General features: G+C 44.8%; 1 protein-coding gene and 1 long non-coding RNA gene across 2 annotated transcripts in view; one reads left to right on the top strand and one right to left on the bottom strand.

Annotated features, from left to right (window-relative positions):
* Positions 1 to 3,110: 3,110 nt before the first annotated feature.
* KCNJ10 (potassium voltage-gated channel subfamily J member 10) overlaps positions 3,111 to 22,750 on the bottom strand; it is a 73,543-nt gene continuing 53,903 nt past the window's right edge. Inside the window, exon 2 of the mRNA XM_006752839.2 lies at positions 3,111 to 10,125. Within this exon, the coding sequence (XP_006752902.1) occupies positions 8,986 to 10,125 (1,140 nt within the window). The 3' untranslated portion in view covers positions 3,111 to 8,985. The remainder of the gene's footprint in view (positions 10,126 to 22,750) is intronic.
* On the top strand, positions 10,867 to 11,511 carry LOC107181820. The gene is made up of 2 exons (XR_001512523.1): positions 10,867 to 10,925; positions 11,028 to 11,511. It is a non-coding gene; the product is annotated as an uncharacterized LOC107181820 (long non-coding RNA).

Below are 22,750 nucleotides of genomic sequence, written 5' to 3'. Positions count from 1 at the left end.
ATACCACCTAAGCGGTGGAACCAGCCTGGTGGCGAGCACTTCCAGCGTGAGGCCCGCCCCCAGGCTGCTTCCGGTCGCGAGCCCCAGGCCCAATTCCCAGTCGCCTCAGCCGGAGTATTTCCTTCCTTTGGATTGGCTGTCTTGCTTTGGCCCTCCTCCGGAAGGGGCGGGACTTCTGGTGCCGGGGAAAGGCGACTTCCGCTTGCTTGCCGGTCAGTGCGCTTGCTGGCCGAGCGGAGTTGGTGTTTCTTGTGTGAGAGAGCCCTTCTCTCTTCCCGCACTAACTTCAGTCGGCGGAGCCAGACCACCGAAGCGGAGCGAGCTGTGAGCTAAATTCCTCGGGCCTGGGCGGAAACCAGAGCGTGAAAGATGGAGTGAGGGAGAGTTAAACCTGTGCTAGTTCCTCGTGCTTCCCTCCGCCCGCTCGCGGGTCCCAGGGGTTGGTGAGCCCCGGGACGGGCTAGGAGGAGGTGAAGGGAGCCCGAAGCGTTCGTCCCACGCAGTATTTGGACATACTTAGAAGTATTTTGAAATTACCAGTTTTTTTAATCTAAATCCGAATTTAGGGAGCCCTAGGCGAAGGGATGGGAAGGACGGGGAGTCCTCGTCCTTCCTAAACTGTCAGGCTCTTACCCGCCACTGTATTTGCTCTTCTTTCCGCCAAGATTGCTTTCCCCTCCCCGTCCCTACTCCATCCTTCAGACCTCGGCTCCAGTGTTGGCGCCTAAAGGCGTATCCTGGCTCTTCGCCGAGTGATATTGTTTAAAGGGCAGGCCCCTCCGTTAGCTGAGGGTAGATGGACAAGGGCAGGGGCTCTAAGCTCCAGAAAGTCATTTGCACAGAAGGGCCTGCCCTGCTACCTGAAAGCCTTGTCCGGTGACTGCTGTCCTGTCCCAATGCTCCAGAACTCCATGTTGGAATGACTGTCCATTGTAGTATTTGTCACATTGCTTCGTAATAACTGATTTTTTGTGTTTCGCTTTCCTAGTTTTCCATCGGGGCACCTTGAGTTCTTTGAGGTCAGAGGTTATTTTGCCCTTTTTTGTCCCTCAGCATCTAACACACGTTCCTATTACCAAAATTCTTCTAGCGTGGCATCCTTGAGGTGCTCCCAACTCCCAGTCATTTTCTCCGAAATATCCTTTACCTAGCTCCAGTCCTGCCCCCTTCACCCACCCACTTCAACCCTACTTCTGTGAATTTCTCACTAAGGACTTTAATCCTGTAGCTGTTTCCCTTCTGGGGTCACTTACTCCACTTACAGTCTGTATTGTAGAATTTCATAATTTAGATTGTATTCATAACCCTATCAATGAGATTGTAGGTTTTGAGGTTAGAAATTATGTCTTATCCTTAATTTTTCAATTATTCATTGCCGTTTCAGACATATGGTCAATCAGTGTTCAGTGAATACTGATTTACTTGATTTTACAGGCATCCTATTTCCTAGGGCAAGTCTTCTAAACCAGGGTAAGGAGAATAGAAGATTCTATCCAGTCTGAGCATGCAACTCCCAGGAGTACCCTCCATTCATCCATCATACAATTTATACTTTGGAAGAACCATGTTACTCTTTCATATTCCATATTCATATTCTTATTTCTCTGCCCTTTTACTAGTATGTGCCTTTGTGTAATTATATGCCCTATGTTGATAATTACTTTTAACCATTTTTTGCATTATAATAGGCATATATATGAGGCCAGCACATCACCATTTAAACAATAATAATGCTGATGATGATTTCTAATAGCCAGCTTTGTTGAGGAATTATTTGCAATGCACCAGGCATTGTGCTAATTACTTAAAATGTATGAAAGATATTTTGGCCTTTACAAATGAAGAAATTAAGGCTTATAGATATTAAGTAATATCCCTAAGTCACATAATGAGCTAGTGACAGAGCGGGGATTCAAAAGCAGGTTGGTCTGGCCCAGACTTTTTTTTTTTTGCCCAGACTATTCAAAATCAATATGTAGCTAACCTGCAAATAAAATGATGAATTCTGATTTTCTTCTCTGCCTCCTCTCATTGATCTCTTATCTGAATCTTTTTTATAGTTTCTCTGTGGCTCTATCTCTGATTTATTCATTTTCTCTGCCAGAAAAATGAGACTTAGTCCCAGAAAGTAGAGGATGTGGAAAGTAGATGTCTGAGGGTTAAATAAGTAAGGGTTCCACTGCCTGGATTGGTTAGGTGGTATGGTAGAAGGGCTCCCGCCAATTTGTCTCTATAGAGTTGACTTAATAAAGAGTTGGGAGACACCTAATTTGGGCAGAGAAGGAAACAACTAATCAAAAGAAACTAAATTTGGGATCACTGAAATCTAAAGATGTGAGTTGTAGATAGTATTGGGAATGAAGAAGAGACTGGAATCCAATTAAATAAATTGGACAGGGCAGCTTGATTTTCATTACTATTCCTAGGTAAGAGACATTCACAGAGGCTAAGGACCCCATATTGAGCTTTTTGCATTAGGCTTAGAATTCTATTTTCTTAACTCTCCCTGAAAAAGCTACATTTTTTCATATGCTTAACTGTTCATTGGCACTTCCTAATTCCACCTTTCACTGTCTGCCTCTAGGCTTCCATTCATTTAGAGTGAATGGTTTTTAACAGACATGGATAGCTCACTCCTAGCATCCTTAAGCCAGGACCTTGACCTTGGTTACTGCTTGTATATGCTGTCATTACAGATCTACTCTCCATCCTTCTGCCCTGTCTGCCCTACGTGGTTGACCTCTGTGGGCAGCATCACACAGGCTTCCTTGCGCTCTGGCTTCCTATTAGGACAGGTCAATCAATGGGAGGCCCTAGCAGATCTTTGTTAGTGGCTGAGTTCTCTACCTAAGGCCATGGCTTCCACTGTGGCTATAGCCCTCTCCCTTGGCTATAACTCTCACTCTTCCAATAACTGTCCCTTTAGGTTTAAAACAGGAAAAAGCTTCCTACTGTTGTGAGTCCCTGGATGCTTCACTATTCCTTTTTTGGTTTATTAACCCAGGCCACACCTTTGTAAATAATCCCTTCATTAAACCATGTCCAGTTAGCCCTTTAAGTGTGCCATCTGTCTCCAGCTAAAATCCTGACTAATTCAATCTCTCTCTCTCTTTTTTTTTTTTTGCTAGGTCTTGCTTACATTTCCTACTTTGTAATTTCTTTTGAATCTATTTCTAATTTTTATGCTCAGCATCCTTAGTCCAGGCCTTGCACAACTCAATGTAATGATTGAATACCTATACTGTCGTAGGATCTGTGACAATTACCTTTCCCCCCAATCTTTTGCAAGTCTCTTAACTGGTTTAGTGTCTCCTGTCTCTAGATTCTACTGCCAGATTGATATTCATAATCAGTACTTTAATTAGACTCCATCCTTTCTCAAAAATCTTCAGTATCTCCCAGCTGCCTATGAATAAATAATAAACTATGTAGCCTGACATTTAATCCTTCCATTATCCTACCTTTTCAACCTATTCATCTATAAAACCCTTAATTCTAGGTTTATTAACTACCCATTAAATATGCCTTGTGCTTTCTTCCTACAGTACTTTTGCTCATGCTGTACCACCTACAGGGAATTGTATTTCTCTTCATTTATTTAAATACTATTTGTCCTTTAATGCTAAACTCCAACCTCAACTCCTCTGTAAACTCTTCCCAGACCTTAACAAGTGGAAATGATCTCTCTCCCAAACAGTGGTGTTATTATCTGTTCTATTTTTTTAATAGCTGATTATGCCATGCCTTATGAAATAGATAAATCTTTTATGTTGTTTAACAAATATACTGACTCTGTGGTATACTAGTTGTGTGAACTTTAGGCAAGTTCCTTCCCTCCCTCCTCTTCTTTTGCTGCTTTTGTTGAGCATCATACATGGCAGGGGCTGTGCTAAGTGCTGGGCTTGGTCACTACTAGGTTCATGGTGATCAAATACTGACATGAATCCCAGTTACATGGCATTTAATGTCTGAGCAAGACAAACATCAGGCAAATAAATTTACAAGTAATATAAAATTCTAGCTTTGGTAAGAACTATGAAAGAGGAATACAGGGTGTAATCATAGCTTTTTTAATGGGTTTGGTCTAAGATGGGAATAGTAAGAGTTACCAAGGTTGGGGGTTGGCAAGCAGTAGGGATCATTCCATAGAAGCAGGTGCAAATTCTAATATGATTGTACATCCCTTTATGGTGTGTATCATGTCTTTTATTTATTTATTTATTACTTGAATGGTACCTTCCACCTAACAGGAACTCAGTATTTGCTGATTTTTCTTGAATCTTATGTTAAATGTATTCTAACCAGAACTATTAGATTGATACCATCTCATTCCTAATACATGTCCCTGTGAAATGTTTTCCATAGAGATCTCACTATTTGGAACATGTTGTTAATGGTATATCTGCCCCTTAGTGTAATGCTACTTGCTATTTTAGCTTGCCCTCCTCACAAGTTTGTAAGTTTCTTAAACTTTAAGGGATTGTATTTCATATATCTTATATATCACATATGTCGTATGATTCATCTGTGAACTAGTGTTTTCCAAATGTAGATAAGTATTTTATTGATGATGATGATAAGAGTCCCAATTTTCTCCTCGGTCTTTCCATTTCTGGGCAACAAGAGTCGGTGACTGGTATCTGTTGCTCTTGTCAGAGAGAATTTAGGACTAGATATTGAACCAGGCCTTTTTCAGGTTAGTGACAAATAGGAATAGGAGGGAAATCCATTCCTTTGAGAAGTGGGGGAAGAAATACCCAACAATTAATTGATTAGGCTTATAGAGCCATGAGGAATGTCTCTATGGTAACATGGAAGGGAAATTGGACATGTGATCACTGGCAAAGAGACGATGCCCAGTATCCAAAGCTACTTGACTTTCCTAGATTAAGCTGAGCCAATTTTCAGATTTCTGGTTCTTAAAAAAATCTTGTCCTTTAAAAACTGAATTTGAAAGGTGTTTAGTAAAGGACCCTAAAGTTAACGAGGGAAGGTATAGGAAAGGTGTAGCAGGAGTGGATACTAGCAATAAAGGGAACAGGTGTGACCACATGATCATAAGTTCTCCCAGCACAGCCAAATTCAGTCTTCTTTCCAGGTAGGCCTGTGAGTTCAGGCCTTAATCATGGATTGGTTTGGATTTCCAAAAGAAGCTAGAGTGAAGAACAGAGATTCATCCATTTTATTTAGTAGCTTGTTCTGAACAGACAAAATTAAACCAAAAAAAATCTCACACATCTCTTTTCTAGGTAAATTTGACCTACTTTTAGTCTTGGATGCAATGGCTGGGAAAACTATCCCTAGATACTTTTGCTTCAGTAGAGTTGGCCATTACTGAGCCTGGAGGCCCATGCTAACTTTACCACAAACATCGTGTGTTATTTTACAAATAAATTAGGTTAAATAGCACAGGTAAAGGACCAGGGTAGCAGCCTTGGGGAGGGGGCAGTGTCCCTGGCTTGTAGCACTAGTAAAACTGTCTTCCTTTCTTTGCTAAGGTCTTATGGAAATCCCAGGATGGTCTTATTAGCTGACAGAGATTGAGGGAATAATGAGGTGAAGCACAGAGTAGGGATCTCAGAAGCCTCTCATGTAACTGCACAATCCCCTAGGGCAGCTGGTACCCTACTCATTTTCATACAGAAGCATCAGAGCCAAAGCACTCTGCCCCCATGCCCAAATGCCAGGACCGGGACTCAGGGTACCATTCTCTTTGGGCTTCTCGCAGTCACATAGAGGGCGAGCCTCTGCCTTTGGAATATCTTGGACCCAACACCTCTCTCATCCTGGCCTTTAGATTCTAGGGTCAAGGCTCCTCTTTAGTGCCTCCACACACCAAAGGGTTCAGCTTCACAGTTGAAGAGCCATGGCCTCCATGGACTGGAGCTGCATTTGCCCCACTCTTGTGGAAAAAGAGGAAATTCAGTGTACTTCAAGAGAGGGAAACAGAAGGATGCTTTTATTTAAAAATTTTAAAAGTGCACAATGACAGGACACTTCTGGGGATAGGAGCACACAGTAAAAGTAGGGATTCTCCTAGATTTCTATGGATGGAGCGTCTCCCTTTTCCTCCTGTGCCCCTGGTCCTATCAGCAACACAGGCTTTATGAGAAGCCTCAGTGGATGCCTCTTATTTCTGAAGAGAATCTTGCACCACTCTGCCATAATCACACCTGAAAGCCTTCTTCAGATCACTTTCATATTAAAACTAGCATCACTGTTAAGTTTGGAAATCTGGGGAGCCCTACCCCCAAACCAGAGCAAGATATTTGCCCCGTGCTAAAATCTCTGAACATTTCCTTTCTGTACATTCAATATATTTGGTCCTATATACATCTCTCTATATACATATATATATATATATATGATCTGTTTCTCTAGATAAACCTTTCATATATATCATATCCTAATTTCCTGAGCCTCCACCTGCCTCTTGTTTGCTAGCTCACGTAAAACGCAAGGGTTTCATCAATTTCACTAAGTTCCTCAATAGTGCACTTTCTCATCTTTTGTTTTGCTCCCATCAGTTGTTTTGCCCATCTTCTGAAATCTCCCCCCTTAACATCTGTGCCTAGTGCTCTCCTGACATGCCAAGTCCATGGTTGGTGTGGTTAACGGCTTCATTTCTCACCAGACCTGGCTGCTTCTAAAGCCTAAAAGGATTTCAGCTCAAAAGAGATGGGGGCTATAGTCTGAAGAACCATTTAGGGTTGACCATAGGGGTGTTGTTCTGGAGGGCAGAAGAGGGGGGCTTATGGGAGAACAAAGTAGGTTGTATTAAAAGGACAGTATGATTTAAAGCGCAATTTAGAGCAAAGTCTGGGATCATAGAGGAGAATCAAAAAGTCAGAAAATATTCTCATTTTGTTATCCAATGAGAGGAGAATCTGGGGGCTTAGAATAGACATCAGGGGGTGGGAAGAGAGCGATTCCCTCAGAAGGGAAGCAGCTGTGTGCAGGAGAAACTGGATGGAGGCTAACTTGCTAATGGATAAGAAGACGTGTATATATATACACGCAGTACTTTTTGCCCTTACCCATTGGAAGAAAGCCAATAAGTCTAACAGTGAATAAAGTTGAGAGCCCAGAAACTGGCTCTTTGCCTTCTATTCTGTTTAGACTTTCAAGTTTTTCTGGTTCTTTTCTTTAAGAACAAGGGAGGGGGGAAGGGGGTGCGGGGGGTTTACAATAAATGGAAAACAAAGGGTCTTCATTTTCAAGATATAATTAGAGTTCAAGAAGAGATCAATGTAAGAGAATCTTGTGCTGTTGTAGTAACTGGTGACCATAAGTCCACCTCAAAATTTTATGAGTTTCTCTGCAAGGCTCTGCACATAGATGTATGTACATATTCTGTAGAAGTGTGTAGCTTGTACAATTGGCTGAGTCCACCTTAAATAAACTGCCACTTAATTCATACAGGGACTCTATGCCTAACCATTGGGGTTGGGGGTAGGGTTCCTTTGTACCTAAATGAGATCAAGAAGCACTCTTGGGATTTGGGGTATTAGAAAAAGTTCTGGTGCCCTTATGCCCTTCCTGACCCCTGCCACAGTTCCCAGCAGGAAACAAGGAATGGCCTGAGTCTGATCTCTGAAAGTATGCCTTTTAACTTGTCTGAAACTGGCCTCGTAGCACAGGAAAGTAGAAATGAGATTGATACTCATTTTATAACACATCTCAGGAATGACTGAGGGAGACCGTGGTTATTTAATCAGGAGGTATGATTTCCTTTCCCAGCACTACCTAATGAAATAGTTGGCACTTTGCAGATGGGAACTCGGAGGGGTAACTGCCAGCCAGAGTTGTGCTTCTGTCCAGACTTAAACAAAGCATCCCCAATTCCCAGAGGCTCTATACAACAGTCTGGAAATCTGATAATTTACTCATCCTACTTGGTCTGGTTGGTTTAACTTTCCTGGGAACTCTGCTCTGTGAGTGTAGTTTTAGTCAAACATCAGTGTTAAGAGAGGGAGGCTCTTACATTTTCCCTCCCTCTGAAGTATTGGGGTTAAGGGAAGAGTGGGTTGGGCTGGAAAGAAGAGAAGCCAAGGACAGTGTAATTTGGAACACCATTTCCAGACCTACCATGGAGTCTAGGCACTGGCATTTTTCAGGGGAGCATATTGGTGAGGGGCATCCCATTCATAGGACACAGAGAAACCAATCCTCTTAGGGCTACCTGAAGGACAGGTTCAAGGATTTGGACAATAGCTTCGCAGTGGTCACTCCACACTGAAGAGTTCAGAATCCAGGATGGGTGCAGGTGTGGTGGTTGTGACTATAGGTTTTCTATTTCCTGGGTCATCCCAGTTCCCTGGGAGCAGAGGCATCCATGAAATAACTGGGTATCCTGATGGTCCACTTTAGAAACTAAAAAAAGCAAAACGGTTGTGACCAAGGTCCTAGGTTAAGGCAGGAGTTGCCAACAGAAATTCACCAGGAAAAACCATGACTTCTTTCAACAGGTTGGTGGAGACCCCATTATAAATTGATTCCAGATTTCTATATTTCTGAGGACACAGACCTTAAAGGGACCATCAGAGTATTGCCTTGAGGAACTTGTTAGATAAAAGTTAGAGAAGGAGGGGACTCCAGCCCCAAATGACCAAAATCTCTGGTGGTGGTGGTAGGTCAGGGGAAATCTGTCCATCCAACTGCATGGTCCTTCTAATGTGAGTCTCCAAGCATGCCAGAAGCCTCTAAGCCTTTCAGCCTAATCTTCCCTCTCTTTCCTCCATCCTGGCTTAAGGAGGGTGGAGGGGGCAGTGATAATGCAGTGGAAGTGGGTGAGGTGAAAGGGGACAATGGAAGGAAAAATTGGACTCCAGTTGGCCAAGACTACCCACAGGCCACTGGGTTAAAGGAGAGGGAGTAGAGAATGGGTGCTTCTGGAACTGTTCAGTAAGCCTGGGTAATATCCTCACCCAGAGTGCCAAAAAAGAAAGCGAGACTAGAGGGATGGGGCGGTGGGAAACCAAGGTATCAGACGTTGCTGATACGCACACTAAGGGCACTGCCCTCCTTCTCGGCTTGTTCTCTGAATGACTCCTCCAGCTTGAGCTTTTCAGGGTCTCCGTAGCATACAGTGCTGTCACGTAGGCCACTGGGAGGGGCCACTTTCACAACTTGGTCAAAAAGGCTGAAGTCAGCTATATATTTGCCACTGGCTGACAGCGAGATGGCAGGTGTGAACTCATAGCCCCAAAGGATCTCCTCTGGCAGGTAGGAAGTACGCACTTGGCAGGTGGCACTGGTGGATTCCACTGTCCCACTTAGGATCAGCACCAGCTCGAAGTCGCCCTCACCACTGCGAAGGGGGAGGTCTTTTAAGGGACTGGTCTCATCTACCACATGGTAGAAGGTAAGGGGTAGAATGAGGAAGGGGCTGTCAGAGGCCGTGTCTACTTGAAAAGTCACATTGACCTGGTTAAGCCGGATGTTCTCACCCTCCTTGGTCTGGTGGGTCTGAAGCAGTTTGCCTGTCACCTGGCAGCCAATGAGAAGGCTCTTACGCATATTGGCAACTCGAATCATAAGGCAAGGCTTCCCATTGTGGGCAGCTACAACCGCATGCTGGCTGAAACGGATGGTCTCAGCCCGCTTCTTGGGCCGAGCAATCTTTGCCAGGAAGGTACCTGTGATGAAGATTTCCAGGATGGTGGTGAGCACTAGCTGGGCAATCAGAAGTACGATGGCCAGTGGGCACTCCTCACTGATGTAGCGGAAGCCATAGCCAATGGTGGTCTGGGATTCAAGGGAGAAGAGGAAGGCCCCAGTGAGTGTGTGCACCTGTACCACACAGGGGGTATGGTTAGCTGGGGGGCCCAGCTCCAGCAGGTCCCCATGGGCCACAGCTACCAGATACCACACCACGCCAAAGAGGAACCAGGTGCCTGCAAAAGTCGCAGAGAAGAGTAGAAGCTTGTAGCGCCACTGCATGTCGATGAAGGTTGTCCACAGATCCTTGAGGTAGAGGAAGCGCTTGTCAGCAATGTGCTCCATTCTCACATTGCTGCGACCATCTTTTGTCAGAACTCTTCGCCGTCGTATCCCTGGGCCCATTAGGGGCCGGCTTTCTGTCTGAGTGGTCTGACTGTAATATACCTTGGCAACTGATGTCATCTGGAGGGAGCAAGACAGTATAATGGAGGTTATTGCAGAAATCCAGCCAACTCCTAGCCACCACCCCATGGGAAGGAAGAAGTAACATTCATTTGGATACCACTGATTTGTTGTCTTATTAGCAAATATTTATTGAGCACCTGCTATATGCCAGGCACTGTGCAAGATGCTGGTAAGCCAAAGATGAAAACAACATCATCCTTGCTCTCCAAGAACTCGCAGTCTAGTGAGAGAGATGTGTTCAGTAAACAATTACAATACAGTCTAATATTTGTAATTCTTAGGGAAGGCAGAGAGGAAAGAGTAATAAGTTCACAGTTCCTCGAAGATGGGGCCAGAGTAAAGAGGGCCTCTACTGGTCTCCATCACAAAACCAATTCTGTGAAGGTGTTTAATTTTGAAATCCCTCCTCACCCTCATGAATAACATCAGCAAGAACAACTACTCTGTTGATCCTGGCAGGCCAATCCCCCTTAACACACACCCTTAATCTCTCCATTTTTTTTTCTCCTAGCCCCAAGTCAATATTGATGCTAAGATATTCATCTGGCTCAGAAAATAACAGAAACTGCCCATTCTTCTACCCTTCAAGATGTTCTCTAAGCACCAAGCCCATTTCACTATGTATTAGGTACTAGTATCATCACCACTAACATCATTTATTTGCATCATCTGGGGAACTTTGGTTTGGGGTAGTATTAGGAAGAACACAGGGCAGAAAGAGTAGAGGAAATAAGCAGTGGTGGAGGAGAAGTAACAATCCATTTTTTCCAAGGACTGGGAAAAATGCCAGATTGGAGGTGGCAAAATTGCCTTGACTGAGTGAGTAGGAGGATTGAGAGTGTGTGTTAGTGGTAAATTGTCAGTCGGACAAAAGGACTGGGAAAAATGCCAGATTGGAGGTGGCAAAATTGCCTTGACTGAGTGAGTAGGAGGATTGAGAGTGTGTGTTAGTGGCTATGTCTTCACAAGCGTAAATTCGGGATTACTATATGTTCAGTAGTAGAAAGTGGGACAGACTCTGAAATAGAAGCTCACTCACTTAATTTAAGGCGTCTAGCATCCCCTGCCCCAAAACTAACTTGGGCTTTTCCAGCACAGAAAGAATTTTTTTAAAATACATTTTATTGATTTAAGAGAGAATTTTTTAATCACATGAACCCTTTGACTCTGAAGCTGATGACCAGATCTTGAATGAGAAAGTGGTCTCTGCAGAGTTTGGTCCTTAGAGAACAGAGAAGCTCATCACATTCTCCTCTCTGAGAAGTCTGAGCCATTGCATTTTATCATTCTTCACTACTCTATCTTCTCCATGGTCTTATGCCTTAAGAACCAACTACTTGGGTCCAGTCATATAGCCACCCAAGTAGGCACTAAATTAGAGATTATAATGAATGAAAATCCCAGAATGTTCAGAGGCAACCAGGAGCCCATTTGACCAGCCCCCACTCCACACTTCTGCCCAAGTGACACTACTCAGCCAGACCTGCATGTCATCCGCTTCCCCAATATCCTTAGCTACTTTGGAGAAAAGGGAAGCTCTATAATTCTGAAGTTTGAAGAATTCTTATGTAGAGCCCCAGTAAAGTCCCATTCAGTACTCAGTAGTAATAATAATAAACAGTCATGCCCTAACTGGTTTGGCTCAGTGGATAGAGCATCAGCACTCAGACTAGGGGTCCCAAGTTTGGTTCCAGTCAAGGGCATGTACCTTGGTTGCAGGCTCGATCCCCAGCAGGGGGCATGCAGAAGGCAGCTGACCGATATTTCTCGAAGTTTCTAACTCTCCCTCTCCCTCTGTAAAAATCAATACAAATATATATTTTTTAAAAAACAATTACCACAATGCCTGCATCTATATATTTTAAAGTTTATACATTAGTATGCCTTCTCATTTGGTCCTCAAACTCTCAAAAAGATGGGAAACCTCTATAAGAGATTTTTAGGAACTCTTATTAAAGAACAGGAAGTGGTGGAAAGCTGTGGATGAGTGAACATTTTAATTTTCAGTAAGAAAAATGGGGGTGGGGGGAGGCTGGCCAGTGTGGCTCATTGGTTGAGCGTTGACCTGTAAACCAGGTCATGGTTCAGTTCCTGGTCAGGGCACATGCCCAGATTGCAAGCTTGATCCCCAGTAGGAAGTGTGCAGGAGGCAGCCAATCAAAGATTCTCATTATTGATGTTTCTATCCCTTTCCCTCCCTCTCTGACATCAACAAAAAAAAAAATGTATTTTAAAAGAAAAATGAGGTACATTTCACAAACTACAGACAAACAGGCGAGATATTGATCCTAGACAAGATTCTAGATGGAGCATTAAGATTGTGAATACTTGGGTAGGGTGGAGGAAAGGCAGTTATCAGTAGGACCCCACCATGGGTCACTAAGAACAAGTTACATCAAACTAACAATTTCCTTATATAGCAAGGTCACCAAATTGGCAAATTAGATCAATGCAATAGATAAAGCATATCTAAGCAAGATTTTTTACAAGATCTCTCATGTCCTTGGGGATATGACAGAGAAAAATGAACAGTATGCTAGTAGGTGAGTTAAAAATAAAAAATCAAATGGTACTGGTGAGTGCATTATGATAGCCTGGAGTCAGTTTTCTAGTGTACAAGAAAACTTTATCTTTGGACTTGCCCTTTTACACAGGGCCATCAATTACGTAGATGACACAAAGCTGGGACAGATCTGAAATGCAAAGAATAAGGATCCAAAAGAAGACAGATGAGTGGGCCAAATCTAACAAAAAGGATAATGTTGGGTCACATATTTGTGTCCAAAATTACCTGCGCAAGTTCTGGACTGGAAAGCAGAACCATGGAAATAAATTTTGGCAGAAAGTAATCATGTATGAACTACCTATGTGTTTTGGTTGCCAGAAAAGCAATGCAATCTTAGGCTACTCATTGAATTAAAGTATCTAGATTCTAGAATAAGGAAGTAGATGATTCTTCCCTGCTCTGTTTATCCCACACCTGCACTATCGAGTATCAAGGAACAATCAGGATAGGAGAGGATTCAGAACTGATAATGTAAGAAATGGTTAAAGGAAATGGAAGCTTAATTAGGAAAATAAATTATCTGAGGGATATGATGACTGTGTGCAAATATTTTGTTTGAACGGCTACGTGAACGGGTTTGGTTTTCTTTGAGCTCCAAGAGAAACAACAGAAACAGTGAGTTCAAACCACAGGGGAAGGATTCTATATTGATATGACAAAGAACACTTTGCTAAGAACAATCAGCGCATCCAAATATGGAAAGAGCTTCTCAAAAGGTAGTGATTGCACTATTCCTGGAGGTGTTCGAGGATATGTTAGCTGAGTGCTTTAGAGGAGATGAAAGCTTTGGTTGGGAGATTGAAAGATTGTCTTTAAGCTTTCACTCACGGAGGAGCAGGATGCCTGCCCATCTCTACCCAGACACTTCCTATGGTGACATTTGGGGATTCTTTATCAAAGTCCAGCTTTATTTGTGCTGAGCAGAGAGTCTACATATCTGGGGGAATGGAAGCTCCTGGAACTCAAGGAAAGCCTTGCTTATTACCAAAATAATGGCCTCTGATTACAGATCACTTTATGATTTATAAAATATGTAATTTGATCCGCCCCCCACCATGAGGTAAATGGGAAAGGCCTCATTAGAAACTAAGGCTCAGAGAGATTTGCCCCAAGTAGGTTAATGGTAGTTGATCTTCTGGCTCCTGGTCCAGAACTTTGTCATAGCAACTGCTTCTGCGTTCCCCAGGTTCACTCTTATGGGTCTGTGTTTTCAGGAGGTGCCTCTGTGGTACCCTGTATGGATGAGCCCAGCTGAGATAGAGAAGACAGGGCCTGGAGCTTCTACAGCAGTGTTTCTCAACCTTCCTAATGCCGCGACCCTTTAATACAGTTCCTCATGTTGTGGTGACCCCCAACCATAAAATTATTTTCCTTGCTACTTCATCACTGTAATTTTGCTACTGTTATGAATCGGAATGTAAATATCTGATATGCAGGATGTATTTTCATTGTTACAAATTGAACATTATTCAAGTATAGTGATTAATCACAAAAACAATATGTAATTATATATGTGTTTTCTGATGGTCTTGGGCGACCCCTGTGAAAGGGTCGTTCGACCCCCAAAGGGGTCGTGACCCACAGGTTGAGAACCGCTGTGCGAGAGGCTAGTGTTACGGCCACTGACTTGTGGGCACTGGAGATGTGGGCTACTGGCTAAAACTGTTGTGATTGCCACCTCCAGCTTTGTGCCTGCTGTTGCCAGCCTTTAGATCTGCCTCCTCCAGCTGTTAACTGCAGTTGCCAGCTGTTGTGCTGCCAGCTGTTGTGCCACCACCCACAGCCAAGCATCTTTGTTCTCAGCAGTGAGAAGAGTCAGAAGCAGATAAACAATCTGCTACACTCCACTCCCAGCTGGCCAGACCCCTGGGAAAGGAGCTAGCCAAAGCTCCAGAAATGGTGGTTACTGTCCCACCTGAAACACCTATACTCTTTCCTCTAGAGCAGTGGTTCTCAACCTTCCTAATGCCGCGACCCTTTCATATAGTCCCTCATGTTGTGGTGACCCCCCAATTTCATTGTTACAAATTGAACATAATTAAAGCATAGTGATTAATCACAAAAACAATATGTAATTATATATGTGTTTTCCGATGGTCTTAGGCAACCCCTGTGAAAGGGTTGTTCGACCCCCAAAGGGGGCGTGACCCACAGGTTGAGAACCACTGCTCCAGAGGGTGCTGTTTCCCCAAAAAAACGGTCCCTGTCAGATGCCAGAGACAGATCTGAAGAATTCTGAAGACAAAGACAAAAACAGAGATTAGTTCTTCCTCTTCTAAAAAACGAATGAATGCGTCTTTCCCTGAAACAAAGGCCAGTCATGCCTACAGTGATATCTAGCATGTTCCCTCAGCAGATACCAACCCCACCTATTGCTTCTCACCTGTAGATAACCCAGAGCTCACTTTCTTTACCTGAGAGCTTGTGAGTCATTTATGCTCCAGCATGAATGCGTTTACCAACCTTTCCTGAGCACAGGCCTGCTCTGGGGTAAGAGCACTGCTCTGATGCCTCGTGACTAAAAGTGACCCAAGGCTCTGCACTGCTTTTAGGATAAGCTGCGAGCCTCTGAGCACAGCATCCAAGGCCTTCTTGATTCCGTCTGTACTTTTTGGCTTTACGACTGTCCTACATGGACCCTGTACTCCAGCCCTGTAAAGAGCATCACTTTCATCCTTTCTGCCTCTGGACCTGCTTTCACATCGCCCCGGTTCCTGCCTATCTGATGGCCTCCAATTCATCTTTCAAAACTCAAGTGTTAGTTGCCCCTTTAACGTTTCCCCTGACCATCAAAAAAAGAGTTTGTCTTCTCTCTCTCCTCACCTCCAGCCCAGCATGGATTTACTAAGCAGGGTCTTGTACACATTCCTATTTTAAAACATCATCATGGACCCAGCAGTTCCACTTCTGGGAATATATCCAAAGACACATGAAACACTAATTCAAAAGAATATTTGCACCTCTGTGTTCATTGCAGCATTACTTACAATAGCAAAGATCTGGAAGCAGCCCAAGTGTCCATAGGTGGATGAGTAGATTAAAAAAACTGGTATAGTTACACAACGGAATACTACTCAGCTGTAAAAGAGGAAATCTAACAGTCTGTGGAATCTCAGAGGGAAGGCGGGGAGGGTGGGTGAGTGGGAAGTGGTCAACCAAAGAACTTGTATGGATATATGCATAACCCATGGACACAGACAATAGGATGGTGAAGTCCTGGGTGGGGGGTGGGGGCAGGCTAAAGGGGGTCATTGGGGGAAAGGGGACATATGTAATACTTCCAACAATAAAGCTTTTGTAAAAAAATGTAATCTGGCCCTGGACTATGTTGCTCAGTGGTTAGAGCATTGGTCCTTGCACCGAATGGTTGCAGGTTCAATTCCTGGTCAGGGGCAAGTGCTTGGGTTGTGAGTTCACTCCCCCGCCCCTCAGTTGTGGCGCTTGCAGGAAGCAATCAGTTGATGTGTCTTTCACATCAATGTCTCTCTTTCTCTCTCTCTCTCTTTCTCCCCCCGCCCCCACCACTTCCCTCCCACCCTTCCACTCTCTCTGAAAAGCAATGGGAAAATGTCTTCAGGTGAGGAAAAAAAAGAAGAAATACATTTGACCCTTGGACAAGGAGTTGAATTGCATAGGTCTACTTATGTGTGAATGTTTTTCAGTAAATACTGTAAATGTAATTTCTTTTATGATATATTAACATTTTCTTTTCCCTAGCTTATTTTATTGTAAAGATACAGTATATAGTACATATACAAAATATGTGTGAATTGGCTGTTTATGTTATTGGTAAGGCTTCCAGTCATAGTTCAAGGGTCAACTGTATATCCAGCTACACTGTTTATGGCATATCTATTTGGCACATCATGCATCTTCTACTATAAATAAGCATATTGATATAAGGATTCATGTGTACGTTTTGATTAGCCTGATGTATGATTAGCACAACGTATGACACATAGTAGGTGCTCAAGTAGTATTTTATGAGTGAATGAATGAGCAGAAGGGGGTTCCCAAATGACTCCAGCTATAGGGGCCAATCTAAGAGAATTGAGAATGGACTTTGCCTCACAGTCGGGCAAGGGGGTGTGGAAGCTCTTGTCCTGGGGAGGACAAATCGAACTTCCCTCTAGTCCAGGGCTGCTCTCACTCTGGGCCTTCTCACTCCCCCTTTTTGCGTGTCTTCTCTTGATTTTTCTTACAATGTTTTCTCTTTTTCCTTATATACACGGAAACCCAATAATTAATTATCAACACTAATAGATATACAAATGAGCCAAATGTTCTCATCTGTAATGATGTTTCCTACCACAAGGAAAGACCCATGCAGTTTCAGCTCTGTTTTCATAAACCTTTTTAGCACTGGTGCCAGATTTGAAACAAGACACTGGAGTATGGAGATGAGTTAGATATAGATTCTGACCTTGAGGACCTTCTAATCTAATAAGGGAGGCAACCATGAAGAGGCATGAAGTGATAAGTGCAGTAGAAGAAGTGCTAGGGAAGTTTGCACACGGAAAGGCGACATCTAGCTTAAGGGGGCAGGGCTGGGAAGGAAATTAACATGCCTTCATTGGACACCTATTTTGTGCTGGGCACTGGGCAAGATTGTTGGTGATTTTTTTTATGCGGATTCATGTAATTCCCCAAACAACCCACTATTTATACCAGGAAACATGGTAACTACCAGGAGTTGAGTTTTTCCTGCATATCTGACTGTCTCACGCAGGGAAGACTTTATAGAGAAAAGTGGCAATGGGACTGGACCTGAAGGAGAAGCAAGATTTGGACCCTTGGAGATTGGGGCTTAGGGGTCAAAGAGAAGGCCCTTCCAGGGAAGGGAGCAGTGTGAGCAAAGGGGATAATGGAGAAAATCCAGGGCCAGCCAGGGGGCATGAGAGAGAAGGCGGGAAATGCCATTTACTGATGTCTGCTGTAGACCAGCACTTCATATTTCATTGCTGCAACAACTCTGTAGAACAGTTTTTCTCTTCGTGATTACTGATGATACCGAGGTTCAGAGAGCCCACGTGGCACAACTTACAAGTAGCAGGGCTGAGGTCCGTACCCGGTTCTGGCTGTGTTCCCAAGTCCTTTACTACGCCTTCAGGTGATCCTGTGGTGAACTCGCCTTCACCGAGCAAATCCAACACTCAACAACCAGAGATGACACCCGGCGCTCGGGAGCGGGAGCCAGCCCTGTGTGAAAGCTCGGTGGCAGTGCCGCCAGGCTGTCTGATGGTGGTGGTGAGGCTCTCTGCCATTGCTTTATCCCGAGCTCCTTCTCCTGGGTTTGCATGGCATGTCTTTATCCTCCCTACTTCCCTCCCTTGGGCTCAGCTCCCAGCTCCCTTCCCACATCTCCCGCCATCTGTGCTGCCCAGCTTGCCCCCTCTGATAGTTCACGCTGTTACTGAAGTGTTTCCCCCTTCTGTCCTCCTTTGCAGCTTCCTCTTTGTCTTTTCATTCCCTACTACACATTGGTCTGGACTGTCTCTTCTTATAGTTTCCTCAGTCTCCTGTGTTGCATCCTGGAGAGCTGATTTTTGAAGATGGTGATATGGAGGAATAGTATGCTATCCATCTAATTACAACTCTGACCTTCAAATCCTGTACCAAGCTGTATCCCCATCCGTGTGTCTACATCAATAGAGGCATTCTAAGCCTTGCAGCCTCCTCTTCTCCCTAAGTTTTCCCTCTAGCAAACAGCCTCTTAATTCAGAAACTTGGAAATAGGGCCAGATAGGCAGTTTTCACTATAATTATTAACTAATTCAACTATTTTAGGCTGAAAGTATTTCTGAACCAATGACTGTGAAGTATAGATAATGAATAGGTGGATAGAAACAGGGATGTCTCAGCTCACCTTCTGTGCCAGTGTCTGCCCATCCTGCTCAAATGCTATGTGTTGGGAGAGCCCTGAGTACAAACAGAGGAGTCTGAAGCACTGTCAGCCTCAGAAGTTGAGGCCAGGCTGGTCTCTGAGCCCACCCTCATCTTAGACAGCTGAGCAAGGTACATGCCCAGCATAACATTCGAGATGGAGTGAGAGAATCAGGCACAAGGATGTTTGAGGACCCTGCCAGGAACTAAGGCAGCATTGCCTGGTGGAGAGTGGGCTGGACTAAGAAGCAAGAGTCAGGAGCCAATCTCAACTCTGCCAGGGTCTAGCAATGACCTTGGGCAAGTCTCTGAACCTCACAGGCCTTTGTTTCCTTACTTGTGGGTTAAGGGCATTGGGTTAGTTTCACATGCCTCAAACTAGTGTGCCAGGACGTACTCAAAGCCGCAGGATTCAATTTCATGTGTTCCAGAAATGTCAATTTTACTCAAAGATTTTGAAGTAATGCCCTAACCGGTTTGGCTCAGTGGATAGAGCGTCGGCCTGCGGACTGAAAGGTCCCAGGTTCGATTCCGGTCAAGGGCATGTACCTTGGTTGCGGGCACATCCCCAGTAGGAGGTGTGCAGGAGGCAGCTGATCGATGTTTCTCTCTCATTGATGTTTCTAACTATCCCTCTCCCTTCCTCTCTAAAAAATCAATAAAATATATTTTAAAAAAAAGATTTTGAAGTAAAATCTTATTTTAATATTAAATGATATATGAAGGAGTAAAATAAAAAATTGCATCATTTATAAGGCAAAGCAGATTCTAAAAATGTCCAGTTTATGGCGCACCTCTGTATCCTTTCAGAACAAATTGCTGGGTCAGTTTGGGAGGCACCGTTCAAGGATTATCAAGGTCACTTCCTGCTTTAAAACTCTATGCCCAGCCGGGCCAGTGTTGCTCAGTGGTTGAGTTTCGACCCATGAACCAGAAGATCACTGTTTGATTCCCAGTCAGGCCACATGCCTGGGTTGTGGGCTCAATCCCCAGAGGGAGGTGTATAGGAGGCAGCCGATCAATGATTCTCGTCATTGATGTTTCTATCTCCCTTTCCCTTCCTCTCTCTGAAATCAATAAAAACTTATTTTATAAAGATGAAAAATAAAACTCTCTGCCCAGCCTGGGTCCCTCCCTCTGTACTTTGGTCCCATCCTTCCCACTGGCCTCAGTAGAGAAAGGAAATGGCTACTCAGCCTCCTCTCACCACCCATATATCTCTTCTTTAGATATGGAGCCCAACTTGAATAGCAACCTTAGAAGCCTCCAGAAGGAGGTCAGCTTGCATTGCAGACTGAAAAGAAGCATTTCTGGGGTTTCAGGTGTCCTCAGAGAGAGAGAGGGAGGAAGAAATGAGAACGAGGGGTCTAAGAGGAAGGCAGTAAGAAAAGCTCTGCAGGATTATGTAAGCCCTCAAGGTTGGAAGATGAATGGAGTTGGGTTTGGGGTTCTTTCCAAACTTGATGTCTTTCTTCATTAATCTCCCTCCTGTCCTGCCCTGAAGAGAAATAAACAAATAGAAATAAGGCCAGATGCACACACATCTCGAGGTGGGGAAACAGAGGGCAGTGTGTGTGTCCAGGGCCTGCCTTGCCAGCTGAGTCACTGTTGCCTCTGCCCCCCACCCTCAGGTCTCCATCCCCTTCCCTCCCATCCTCTAGCCTCGGCCTGACACCAAGGCCCTGGCCCAGGGAAGAATAGGCTTTTCTTTCCTTGTGTCAACGTTTGGAAAGTTCTCATAGTCTGATCAAAAGAAAGGATAAAAGCCTTCAGAGCATTTCCTGGGAGCCGTGACCTCCATCTGGCCCTTCTGATCCCCCGGTGTATTTTCCAGCCATGCGAGGGAGGGACACAGCGATGGGACCATGTCAGATGTTCTCCTCTGTCCAGAAACCACGCCTGCCTGTCTGTGGGCTGACCAGGACCACTGCCCCTTCCTCTGCCCCAATCCCAGGCAGTGCCTTCAGAGAATTGCCCAGAGGGGCATCTCAGGAACCCGCCGTCCCCAGCAGAGAGGATGACTTCCTGGCACATGAGTACTGCCTCTTTGATGCATCTGCCCACTCCCTCCACCCCACTCACAGCAAACCCCACCCCGAGTCATCACTGGGCCACGGTGTCTGCTCCTACCCGCTGTCTGGGGCAGCAGGCTGCACATCCTGGTTCTGTGTGAGGCGCTTGGCACCGGGCAGAGTTCAGCTTAGGACAGAGGATGCACCACGGCCTCCCTAGCCCCAGCTCTGACGATTCTGAGAGCCTCTGACCTGGCCCCATCTGGGTTTTCACCTCAGAAGATGTTAACCCATCCCTCCTTCCCTCCACTGAAGAGCTAGGAAAGTCCGTATCAGTGCTATGATATCGCTGGAAGCAATGACATGAATAGTAACAACCTCTATTGTCATTGTTATTCTATTGTTATCAGTAAGACAGGAGACACTGAAGAGGTTCTCAAGCACACGGGGAGACCTCGGAGGGTCTGGGCTGAGTTAGGTGGAAACAAGGCGATGACCAAGATGTCTATTCAGGATCTCTTGTTCGTGTGCCAGCCTTCCCTGACCCTCTAATCACACGTCATCTGGCCTCAGCTCCTGAGACTCTCCACAGAGGGAATCTATATCCAACTGATCCCCAAAGATATTGGTGGAGGGGCTCATACCAGTTTAGAGATTAGAAGTATTCTTCCAGACAGAGCCCCCTGGAGAGAGTTCACCCCCCGCCCAGCGATTATGGCAAAGGAGGCTGATAAGATTACAGATGGGGCAGGGGGAGCCAGGAGATGAGGGGAACTCCTACAAATTTGAAGCTTCATCAGGTACCTGCCCCTCTCTGCTCAGCTCTGAAGATTTACCTCCCTACCACCAGGGGGCAGGGCTCCCCAGCCCCACTGGGCAGGCCTTGGCTCTGTAGCTGGCCTTCTCTCATAGACTCCCCCACCCCAGCCTACTCCTTTTCCTATTAGGTTGAACCACATGAAATTGCCAATTTAAAAACTTGTATCCCACATCAGCGATATCAAATGGTTCGATCTGCTAATATTTAATAACAGTAAAAATAGGAGTACCAGCCACTTGTACACCATGAAGCTCTGCAGTCTACAAAACACATCGGAAATAATTGCACTTGATGCACACAGCCAGGTCGGGTGGCAGTTGAACAGCACAGAGCTCTCTCCAAGGTCACAGCTGACCTTCCAGTCCTTAAACCCAAGGTTGTTCTCTCAGTCCTTGGTCCCAGCAGGCTCTTTACAGCATTTGAAACTGATGACCAACCCGTCTGTTCTTGACACTTGTATTTGGCTCATCCTGCGATGTGGGGGATCCACTGATTTTGTAGAACTTGAATAGACATTACGTAGCCCTGCCACGTCTAGGCTCCATGATCTGGGGCAAATCACTGAGTTTCCATTTCCTTTGCAAAAAGGACCTAATAATACTTTCTTCACAGTGGTATTGGGAGAGTGCGTTGAGAGCATATAGGTAAGAGCTTTGTGAAGCACTAAATATGAGGAGTGTCAGTGGGACTCTGACCTTGTCCTCTGCGTTCCCTCTCTATTACTTTTTAATTTAAATATGTTTTTATTGACCTTTTAGAAAAAGAGGAAGGGAGAGAGAAAGAGAGAAACATTGATGTTTCTCCATCAGCTGTCTCCCGCATGCAGAGCCTGCAACCTGGGCATGTGCCCTGAATGGAATCAAACCAGTGACCTTTAGCTGCACAGGACAACATTCAACCAACTGAGCCACACTGGCCAGAGCCCCTCTCTATTACTTTTGCTCAATCTCTCTTGCTGTGGTCTTTCCTCTGACCCTTACCTGTTGGTATTTCTCAGGGATTCACCCTTGGCTCTCATCTCTAACCACTCTACTCTCCCTTCCTCAGCTGTTTCAGCCCCGCCTGTGGGTTCCGCCTCACCTCTGCCTGTCTGTCCAAATACTGACAGGCTCCCTCTATGTGAGTCATTCCAGCTTGAATGTGTTCAGACTCATGTCCTCTCTCAAATCTCTTCTGCTTCCCTTCTTGTTCACAGCATCACCATCCGTTCAGTTCCCTGGCTTTCCGTCTTGCCCCTCATCGAGTTGGTCACTAGGTCGTGTCAATTCTGCCTCTAAGGGCTCCTCTCCACCTCCTTGGAGGCTTCCCTTGTCCAGCCTCATCTTCTCTGTCACCTGAAAT

Source organism: Myotis davidii, unplaced genomic scaffold (genome assembly GCF_000327345.1).
Source record: "Myotis davidii unplaced genomic scaffold, ASM32734v1 scaffold251, whole genome shotgun sequence".
Lineage (NCBI taxonomy): Eukaryota > Metazoa > Chordata > Mammalia > Chiroptera > Vespertilionidae > Myotis > Myotis davidii.
Note: the sequence above shows the minus strand (reverse complement) of the source record. Positions and strands in the feature narration are given on the sequence as shown.